The following is an 11,562-nucleotide window of genomic DNA, read 5'->3' on the forward strand; positions in this document are numbered from 1 at the left end:
GTAGGTGTTTTTACCCCATCTAGAGGACACCTGAACTTTACCTGAGAGGCTGAAGGTGGAGCCCAAGGGGGAAAGGCCTTAAAATCCAGCAGCCAGAGCATCTGGGCGTGGCTGAGGAAGGCAACAGTTTTTTGACCATGTGCCAGGACGTTTCCAAAGGAACCATGTGCTTTACGAAAGACTCTTTAGTTTAATTTATTTTATTTCCAACAACTTGTTATCCACCATTCTACAATAAACGGTCAAAGGGACCAACTGGACTCACCTCTACTTGTCATCTTTCCTACACGCGTCAGAACTAAATCCATCTCAGCCACCCGTGGTAGGCAATTAGAAATGGCCCAATGAATTGAATGTTCTGTCAATTACTGACACTAATAAACTCTAGCAGGGGCGTCACTCTACCTTTAAGAAGCTCTTGAAGACCCAACTCTTCAGAGAGCATCTCCCTTCCTAACTTGCACTTCTACTAGTACTTAACTTGCACTTACAGCAGTTACATTCCTGCACTTTTTTTTCTAATTCTTATGTAAAATAGTATTTATTGTTACATTAAGTCTCTATTGCTCGTAGCTTGACTGTTCTCTCCCTTGTACGTCGCTTTGGACAAAAGCGTTTGCTAAATGACTAAATGTAAAATGAAAATGTAGATATAATCTGGAGTGTTTCAAATTTTATGTCATCCGAGTCATACAGTATTTGTCACCAAATCACCATCAGACTGTAGGATAAGAGGCATGAGACGCAATGCCACACTGGTTGCCGTGATTCCGGGACATTTTGATGTAGCCTTCCTCTCCCCAAGAAACGCCGAAGCTATACAAATACATTCAAAAACAGCCTCTCACCACTACTGTTCAGACATTTATTTAATACACCACCATTAGATGGATAGACAGATCTTATTTGAGTTACGATGTGATGGCAACCTACCTGTTCTTCACCAACCAGTAGCCTTGACCATCTTCAGTTCCATAGCCCACCACCAACAAATCAGTTTTGTATTTACTGCTACTGCAGTCAGGGTCAGAGAAGACACCTTTGCAAAACATTAAACACAAAATTATCCAACTTAATATCCCACCATTCTTCTCTTGGGCTCATAGTGGTCCCCTTACATCCAGTCAATCAATTAATCAATCAGTCAATTGATCAATCAATGCCTGAGTGGAGGTCTGCAATTAACAGTACCGTAGGTGTAGGAGACAACCTACCAGATTCATAGAACAGGATTAGGTCTTCACCATCGATGGTCACAGACACGGGTCCCACATTGACCACATACCACTGTAGTCAGTGGCGGTGCGTCAATACAGGGCGCAGGGGCGCCGCCCCTCCTAACATCTCTTTTTAAAAAAAAAAAAAAGTAAAAAAACATTATATACCAAACAATTAAAATAGGAAATGTACTGTGTTAACGCGTTAAATGTGTGTGGGAGCCCGTAAACCCCTGTCAACAACCACTTAAATGTGACCAAATATAATATATTGCCATTCGTTATCACTGAGATAAGTCCCTCCTCCCTGGAGGGGCGCCGGCCAAATGGAAGTCAATGGGAGCTCTCATACTTTTCTCATACATTTGAGCAAGGACAGCTTCTCATTGGCGGAGGAAAGTTCGATCCTGGGGCGCAAAAAATTGCGCCCTGACCAATGACATCGTTTCTTATTTCAACGCGACTGGACTATTCGTCGAATCAGAGACCTTTATCATTCTCTCACATCCCATATACATCTCACGTATCTACGAGAGCAACATAGCTAGCAGAGAATTTGATTCTGTGAGTATGCCGACTGAAAACTTTCGAATCGACGATCAGATATCGATAAGAAGAGATTGAAAGACATGGGACCCGAACGTCCGGATTTAAAAAATGCAGCAGCAGAGCATCGACCGCGGGAGGACGTACACCCGTAGCTTGTCCTCAAGCCTGTATGCTAACCGGAGCTGGTTAGCTGGTTGTTCAGTGAGTGATGCGTTTTTTGGTTTCCCCTGCCTGTTGTTCCAAAGTCCTGGGACTGAAACAATCTGGACTGCAACGGGGATGAGGGATCTAAAGCACTTCAACGATAAATGTAAGAAGCACGAATCTTGCCGCAGCCATCTAACTAACAGCCTGAAGCTAAGCCTCTTTGGAAGACTGAGTATTGCAGAGCAGTTGGACGAAGGGTACCGAATTGGCATTCGAAAACATGTAGTATCATCCAGTGTTTCTGAATCTATTCTGCTCTAAACCTCTAGTATAATCCAGTATTTCTGAATCTATTCTGCTCTAAACTACTGGTATCATTCAGTCTTTCTCACTCTATTCTGCTCTAAACCTCTACACCCTGTGTTTAAAAAAAAAAAAAAATTTGATCTACTCTGTTTTAAACTTCTTGTACACAATGTTTCTGAATCTAGTCTATAGGGATGCACGATACCACTTTTTTACAAACCGATACGAGTACGAGTATTTTTATTTGTGTACTTGCCGATACCGAGTACCGATACTTTTTAGATTTGGTCTCCATGAAAGTGCAATTAATTTGGAGGCAGATTTTATTTTATCCTCTGCAGATTATGTCAAGCCTATAGTACAAAATTAACAGAAGGCTATCCCAAGCCAAAAATAGACAGAGCTTTCTGGTTTTAACACACAAAAAAAGCCTTCAAACAGACAATATCATCACATTAGACAAAATGCAAATATAACCAGATAAAGGCAATTCAATTTGCTGCATAGTTAACAACACAGTCTGCTTAACAAAAAGTGAACAGAACTATTACTGGATTAGCACAAGAGCACATTTCAGTTACAAAAGGATCAGAAGAATCTCCTGCTCAAGTACACAAACAATCACTTAACCTATGTGGCACTATAAGTCTTTCTCTCTACCTCTCTCTCTCTGTGTGTGCGTGCGCGTTTTTTTCTTTTGCAAGACGTCAGTTAAGATTGGTTGCTTCGGTCTTGCGCCACTAGCATCAGTGAACTCTGTGTACTTAGCACTATGTTGCGTCTTCAGATGTTTAATCAAATTGCTTGTGTTAAACAGAGTACTTTCCTTTCCGCCCCTCGACACCGTAGCAGTGCAGATCTTACACTGTGCCTTACTCCTGTCGTCGTCATTTATCTTAAAATGAGCCCAAATCGCCGTTAAGGCAGCACAACGGAATTGCTAATCGCTAACGAGATGCTAGCAGCTAAATTTAGCGAAACCTGTATACTGAAATACTTTGACACTATGACAAATTTTCCTAACACAGTCAAACATCAAGCAAATGCAACACAAGACGGCAAATAAGCTACTTACTAGTCTGGCAGAGAATGGTAGGACAGGTAGGACAATAAATCACATTTTGTGTCAGCATAGCCCGGCCAGTTTGATGCAGTGAAATACTGATGAGTGGTATCGGTGCTTGGTATCGGCAATTCAACAACGAGTACGAGTACGAGTATTTTAACGAAGTATCGGCACCGATACCGATACTGGTATCGGTATCGGTGCATCTCTACTAGTCTACTCTAAACCTCTACTACCCAATATTTAAACCTCTGGAACCCAACCCAATGTTTCTTAAACCATTCTGCTCTAAACCTCTCATGCCCAATTTTACAGTTTGTTGAGAGTTGTTAGTGGACAGTGTTGAGCACTGTGTTTTCATGAAATACGTAAATCTTTGTTTTTTAATATATTCTACCCAAAACCTCTCTTGTGTTTTTGTTTTCTCATTGTGGAGTGCTATTTAAACCGCACTGCCCAACTGTGCCCATAGTCTATGAATGTCTATGATTGCGCCCCCCCCAAAAAAATAAATCACCAGCCGCCACTGACTGTAGTGCAGATTCATCACCACTGGGCGTTACATCAAATCAAATCAAATCAAACTTTATTTGTACGGCGCATTTCATACAAGGAAGTAACACAATGCGCCTCACAGTAGGAAAGAAAAGGGGGGGGGGGGGGGGTTTACAAACACTTGTAAAAAAAACACACAGATTTTCAAGAGATAAATGAATTAAATAAAATAAACGTACTAACCGCACTGGCACCGTAAAGGACTACTCAGCACGGTCATCGTCAAACTAAGCTGCTGGGGGGGGGGGGGGGGGTTACAAACACTTGTAAAGAGACACAGATAAGTAAATAAATAAATAAATGTTACATTAATGTTAAATAAATACATTTTACAAGTTACAAAACACTTATAAAAAGACACAGATTTTGCCAGAGATAAATGAACAGGAAATTACGTACTAACCGCACTGGCACCATAAAGGACTGCTCAGCACAGTTATCGTCAAACTAAGTGACAGCTGCTGGGGGGGGGGGGGGGGTACAAATACTTGAAAAGAGACAGAAATAAGTAAATAAATAAATGTTCCATAAATGTTAAATACATTTTACAGTGAGTGATAAGCGAGATCAAAGAGGTATGTCTTAAGTGCATGTTTAAAGGTTTCAACCGTTTCGGCCATTCTTAGGTATTCTGGCAGAGTGTTCCAAAGGTTGGGGGCATAGAAACTAAAAGCTGCTTCCCCATGTCTCTTTGTCCTGGCTTTTGGAACTGTTAGAAGTTCAGTGCCGGAGGACCTCAGGGATCTACTGGGTGTGTACCTTGAGAGCATGTCTGTTATATATTCAGGTGCATGACTATGGAGTGATTTATAGACTAGTAGGAGAACCTTGAAATCTATTCTAAAACTAACAGGTAGCCAGTGCAGTGATTTTAATACTGGTGTGATGTGCGCTCTCCGTCTTGTTTTAGTGAGGACTCGCGCTGCTGCATTCTGTATTGTTTGTAGTTGACTAATGGCTTTTTTTGGTAGACCAGACAAAAGCGAGTTACAGTAGTCTAGCCTGCTCGTGATAAACGCGTGCATCAGTCTTTCGGTGTCAGCCTGAGCGAGAAACGGTTGCACCTTAGCAATGTTTCTTAAGTGATAAAAAGATGTTTTAATTATATTTTTGATATGGGTTTCAAAATTGAGATCTGAGTCAAGTATGACGCCTAGGTTTCTGGCTTGGTGCTTGGTGTTAAGTGCTAGTGTTTTTAAGTGTGCAGTTAGTTTCTCTCTCTCGTTTTTTTCACCAATGACTAATACCTCTGTTTTATCTTGGTTTAGCTGGAGAAAGTTTTGTGACATCCATACATTTATATCAGAAATGCAATTTACCAAACAATCAATAGAGCTGTAGTTGTTGGGTGTTACAGAAATATAGAGCTGGGTGTCATCTGCATAGCTATGATAGTCGATGTTGTGCCTCCTAATTACACTACCAAGGGGTAGCATGTATAGACTGAAAAGTAAGGGCCCTAAAATGGATCCTTGAGGGACCCCACAGGTCATACAAATGTTTTTTGAGCTGTGGTCTCCGAGGGCGACAAAGTATTCCCGGCCAGTTAGATAGGTTAGATAGGTTACATCAGAATATCCACTGCAGGTGGCACCAACACCAGAGGGATTGAAGCGGCAGGATCCATCCTGATAGATATTGAAATGAGGGCCATTAGAACATGCTTCTGTCGCAACGTTTCCCATGGTCAACAATCACCAGGTCTACAACAAAATGAAACTGCATTTCTTGCGAGTTCATTTACATAATTGCATTTAGCAGACACTTGTGTCCGTAGGTGTAACCCCATATAACCCCACACACTACGGTCAACGAGACTCTAAAAGTACAAAGCTATACAGTTACAGATCCACAATTTTTATCAATACGGATTCCCCCATTCATTTTTCCCTCTGTGGTTTGTCTCTTTCTAGAATATTTCAGCTACCTCTGAAGAGGCTGATTTGAATAGTTTACAGTACCTTCCCCTCATAGGGGTAATATGCCTCTGTGTCTATCCCCCCGTTATCAATGACATACTGAAATGATGGATCGATCAGACCTCCAACGCAGCCTGTGTTTCCATAGGACCAAGAGCAGTCCACCAGCTGCTGTTCACTCAGAGAGGGAAGGTACCCATATTGTATGCAGTTGTGGGACTCTAGTGCACCTGTCTGAAATGCAGGTAATATGGTTAGATTATGTCCACACAAATGCACATTCGTGCACATACATACTGATGGAGATATTTTGCAAACACTGTTAATTACTTGAGAATGTATGAATCATGTGCTTATGAAATGGCTTTTCTGTGTGTGTGTGTGTGTAACTTAGATTATTAGGTGCCACTTAGTCTGCAGATGTACAAGAGCATGTTTAGACCAGAAGTGATAAGAAGGGCCGAACTGTGCTTCTTCCAACCTTGTGCAAAACTTCCATCCTTGCCTCGGACGTCAGAAATCCACCACGTGGTTATCTTTGCTGAACGCTAAACTTCTGTCTATATAAACCTTGTGCGATGTGTTTATCATGGCTTCACTTTCAGCCTTGTGCTGGGAGTGAGCATGATTGCAATTGTTGTTTGTCTAATCAATATACTTATATGCAGCTCCGGAGTCCTGAGGTAACTAGGATGAATTGTCACCTATGACATACACACACACATACACACACACACACACACACACACACATACACACACACACTCACACACAAAAAGATTCCTCTTTCAGTTACTAACCATGCTGAAGGCCCAGTCGGAAAAACACAGCCCCTGATCTTTGACAGGTGTAACACAGCCATTATCCCTCCAGTCCACAGAGTCAGGCATCTTAGCAGCGCCCCCTTTAGGTTGGGAGGGTATTGTGCCTCGGTGGGGAATGGCTTTGGTCTCATTGGAGGGGATCATGCTTCTTCTTCTAAGGACAGTCTGACTGTATTCCTCACTTTCCTGTAAAAGAAGAAGAATTGTTTCCTGTAAACTACTGAATACTCTTAGCAATTCTGTCATGAGTTACTCTATGACTAGCTAGACCCTCCTACCATGTCAGAGAACTGGTTCATGCCCATGCGGTAGGTCTTGATGCCCTGATCAGCCAGGGTGTTGTGGTCCAGGACCCTGCGGCGGGTGGAGATCCAGATGTTTTTACGATGGGCCTCCTCCTCAAGTGAGCTATATGATTTCTCTGTAGAACGAAACATGGAGAGGGAAACATCACTGCCAGGAAAAGTATTAAGCAAAAGGAAAGATATGCTGAAATATTGATTACAAGAATATATAATGAAACTTTGTGAGCTTCTTCACCAAACTTGAGTTTCCATGCGTGGAACTCCAGGTCCTCCAGAGAGAGGCTGGCACAGCTCACCACTGCCAGAGAGGCAGCTGCAATGATCAACAACCTCATGCTGCCACACACAACAACAACATGCTGAATTACAGATTGTTTACATTCTCAAGCACAGCGGGTATATGTGTGTATTTCAGAGAGGGAGAAAGAGAGAGAGAGTTTGAATATTTCTTACCTGTTTGAGAGTTCCCTGTGAGATCCTATGGATGTGGATGTGGATGAGAAGCAGTTTCACAGATAATTGTTTAAGCACTGACTCTTCTGCCCTTAGGTGAAGGATGCAGATGCTCTTTTAACCTCTCTGCTCTCCTTAATCAGCTTTGTCCATGTGACCTCAAATTCCAGTTCTGGTTCTCAATTATTTCCTGTTCTGGCTGTGATGATCACACTTCACATGGACAGTTTACATCAGCATTTCTCATTACAAGATAAGTTAGGGTGAGGTCACCAGATCTCTGAAATGAAAACAGGGGACATTTCCAGTTGTGCAGTCAATATTTTACTAAAATATCCAATGAATCTATTCATTATCTATGACAGTTTCATGTATTTTGACCATGGTAACTGTTGCACTGTAATAAACTATGATGAAGGCCAAGTCATATTCCACATCTACAGTTGGTAAACACACCCCTGGGCTAGCTCTAGTTCTGGAGAGACAGAGACCGCTGCTCTCAACATGGCTGAAAAAGTGACGCAGTGACAAAAATGGTGCACTAGCCTACATCCAAGTAAGTCGTATGCCTATACAAATCGGCTACCTATGCCCTGGTAGTAGGATTCCTAAATCCCGTTAGCCTGCCCCTGTTTTAATCCATGGGTTACCTTCTGCCTTGAAAAGACGTTTGGGGTGATGTTGTGGATTCACTTGACACTTCTGGTCGAGTTTTACATTTTCAGTGGTTAGTTACATGGAATCATATGTCCAGTGCATTGTATTATATATTACCTACTTTAGTGTAATAAGACTAATATATCAAGTAGGCTAGTCAAAAACAAATAATTAAGACTCAAGAAAAACATGCCAAGATTTTTTTGTACAGTTCTGTAGTTTTCTGACCAATATCTGAGAGTGAATGTACAGCCCCAGGAGTATGAGGGGCCGTCTAGGACATAACTATTGAGACACTCTCACACTCACTACTGAGACACTCTCACACATACTAATGAAACACTCTTACATTCACTACTGAAACGCTCTCACACTCACTACTGAAACACTCACACATACATACATACATACTCTGTAAACCTATGCACGCTGATATATAAAACCTTATACATACTCGTCTGAAACACTTACACATACATATGAGAAACACACACGCATACATACATACCTCTGTGTCATATACACATACATATGAAATGCTTACATGCATACAAGTGAAACATTTATACGTATCTATCTGAAACACTCATGCATGCACATATGAAAATGCATATATATATATATATATATATATAGTTGAACACGTATACATTCATAACTGAATCTCTTGCATACGATTACAAAGATAGAAAAAGTTTAGATACATGTGCAAGTGTTTCACATATATTTGTATAAATGTTTCAAATGTGTATGTTTTTCAGTTATATGTATGTATGCTCTTACATGAGGATGTGCAAGCGTTTCACATGTATTCATACAAGTAATTTCAGTAGTGAGTGTAAGAGCGTTTCAATAGTGAGTGTAAGAGCGTTTCAGTAGTATGTATGAATGAAATGTCAAGGTCAAGGTCGTCAGTTACGTCAGTTACGTTACACCTTACATCTAGATATAGTTTTCAGTCCCACTACGTTCCAGGGGATTCGGGGAGACGTGCTTGATTCCTCCATGGTGAGGGCAGAGCAGCCAGGTCGTGTTTGCGCGCTGCGGCACATTAAATAGCCTAGAGTTTTTTTTCAGCATGAGAAATACGATGTGTGGCGGCAGTGCGTGACTAAAGACTGAAATGAGTGACTGTCACGCTCAATGCGTGACACTTGAGAGCCCTGCAATAACCTGTCGTCTGTCCACTGTCCACAGCAACAGACAGATCATCAGAACACTCAAGCTCAGGAGAAATGCAAGCTCCACAGGGAGGATTGGCTTAATGACTCTCAAGGGGAAAGTGCCACAAGTTATACCAGCTAAAGAAAGAGTCCTTCTAGAAGGTTTTGTCAAAGCTAACATCGCCAGTGAGTGTGCGGTCATTGAACAGCCAACAATATCCGCCCTTCCTAGAGGAATTATTGTGGAGTGCTGCCTTGTCACTTTGCCCGAAACAACACCCTCATAAGCTACACGTGTGGGTTACACACTCCCCTCCCACTGTATCATTGCCGAGTTATCTTCTCCTGATGCGATCCACGAAAACTTGTCTGCCTCACATAAAGACACTGACAATGTGAAATGCTGTGCTGTTGTAAACCTTGATCTCTCCGGGAATAGGTTCTTGGTGTTCGAACTGAGAAGACTTTACTCAAACTCCAGCCACAACGAATAACTCTCCTTTTCCTTGCTTTCTAGAATCTATCTAATTACCCGCCAAGCATTATGGGTATTACAGTTCTTACACTGTCACCGCTCAGTCTGCCAGTGAACCCAGAGATTCTGATCTCACGCTTGACTTTGCTGAGTGAAGAATCAGCAAAGTCAAACGTGAGATCAGCATCACGTTTGACTTTGCTGATTCTTCTCTCACTCAAGATAGACTCAGCAAAGTCAAACGTGATGCTATTGCTATAGCATGTTTACGGTCTTTATTCTGGAAGGAAATGGCGGATTCTACATTTTAAAATAGATGTCAGGGATCAACCATATTAGCTTGCTCATTTACAAGTGCGATAGGTAATCTTCATTTAGCCTAGGGTAATTCACCCATAACGAACTGTCTTAATAATCAGAATTGCTAGTGCGTGGACATAAATACTAGTTTACCATTCACTATTAGCTCACTGTAAAGAACATGACCAAGTAGACGAAACCGTAAACGAGACACACAACGCTGGTTTGTCATGATTTTAAATGTATGATTTTATGAGCCCAATCATGACAGCTGCTGGCACAGTGACGTAATTTCGCGCGTGTTGCTGTTGTGACGTCATGTTTGGGGTTATACTGGAGTTACCAGAGTTCGACACCATTGCGAACACCAAACCAGAACAGTGGACGGTCAAATGCCCACTAAACATACTTTCCTTGAGCAAAAATGCAAGCTCGACCAACCCCAGCTAACAAAATGACGTCCCCGAAAGTTATCAGGACGTCGCAAGGGAACGTCCCCATGACGTCTTTTTGTAGGGTTCCCTAAAGGTCCCAGGGACGTCGCAGACAAACGTCCCCGGGACGTCCATGTAACGTCCTCATAACATTTAGGGACGTTCAGGGACGTTCAGGGGACGTCCCCAGATTTGGTAGGAGAGGTTATGCTGGGGACTTTCACATACCAAATGCAGGTTCAATTTCCCAACCTTAATTTATAGTCACATTTATGCATTTAATGGATATTTTTTGTATACAAAGTATATAATGCGTATTACCTAGTAAAGTGTAGCCTATAGTGAAAAACTAAACTGAATGTGTTCACTTAAACTCAACAATGTAATTTAACTTCTTTATTTAAAATAAATCTACTTAAAGTATAACAGGCTGCTAAGTATTTTGTATTGTAACTTATTATGTATATGCTTATAGAAGAAAAAACACGATTTAAAGTATAAACAAACACTTTATTTAAATGTTTTTTTAAAGCCTGAATTAATTCTCCTCCTCATTTTCCTCCACTTCGTCCTCCCCCTCGTCCTCCTCCTCCTCCTCGTCCTCCACCAGTTCGTCCGGAATCAACACCTGCAACAATTAGCTACAGTTAGACAACAGAGCAATTTGACCTGCTTTTACCTAGTGTTAATTATAATGTAATGTTAACATAAATGTTATCTTATTGACTCTTATAGCTACTTAAATGTCGTAAATAACGCAATTTGCAATAACAGATTTCCATATTCTGCTTAATCAACATCAATCAACTGTTGCATCAACATTACCACAATCAAATTAACACAATCGTCCCTCAGCTGATGTGAGGGCACTACTAGTCGCAAACCTCCCGAAGGCAGATTATTTTGCACTACAATTAGACGAATCCACCGATGTGTCAGACGACGCTCAGCTTTTAGATTTTTTTGTGATTTGTCGACCAAAATGAGTTGCAGGAGGAATTTCGATTCTGTAAGCAGCTGCCTGGAGGTAAAAAAAAGTTCAGAGATTTTCAACGTGATCGACAATTTTTGTGTCGCGATGTGCACAGACGGTGCAAGAGCCATGTATGACGCACTGCAAGCTTCATAGGGAGAATGTTGTTGCCAAAGACATGAATGATGAATTCTCAAACGTCAGATCTATCACTAGGTA

At 41.5% G+C, this 11,562-nt stretch overlaps 1 protein-coding gene across 1 annotated transcript; it reads right to left on the reverse strand.

Moving 5' to 3' along the window:
• Positions 1–671: 671 nt before the first annotated feature.
• On the reverse strand, positions 672–7,230 carry LOC105908195 (procathepsin L-like). Its single transcript, XM_012836672.3, has 8 exons — positions 7,124–7,230; positions 6,862–7,004; positions 6,560–6,769; positions 5,802–5,993; positions 5,409–5,468; positions 1,215–1,287; positions 934–1,039; positions 672–816 (listed from the first exon to the last, which is right to left on the reverse strand). Exons 1-8 carry the CDS (start codon positions 7,221–7,223, stop codon positions 717–719), a joined length of 984 nt encoding a protein of 327 aa, XP_012692126.2. The 5' UTR covers positions 7,224–7,230; the 3' UTR covers positions 672–716.
• Positions 7,231–11,562: the final 4,332 nt, after the last annotated feature.

Source organism: Clupea harengus, chromosome 14 (genome assembly GCF_900700415.2).
Source record: "Clupea harengus chromosome 14, Ch_v2.0.2, whole genome shotgun sequence".
In the NCBI taxonomy this organism is placed as follows: Eukaryota; Metazoa; Chordata; class Actinopteri; order Clupeiformes; family Clupeidae; genus Clupea; species Clupea harengus.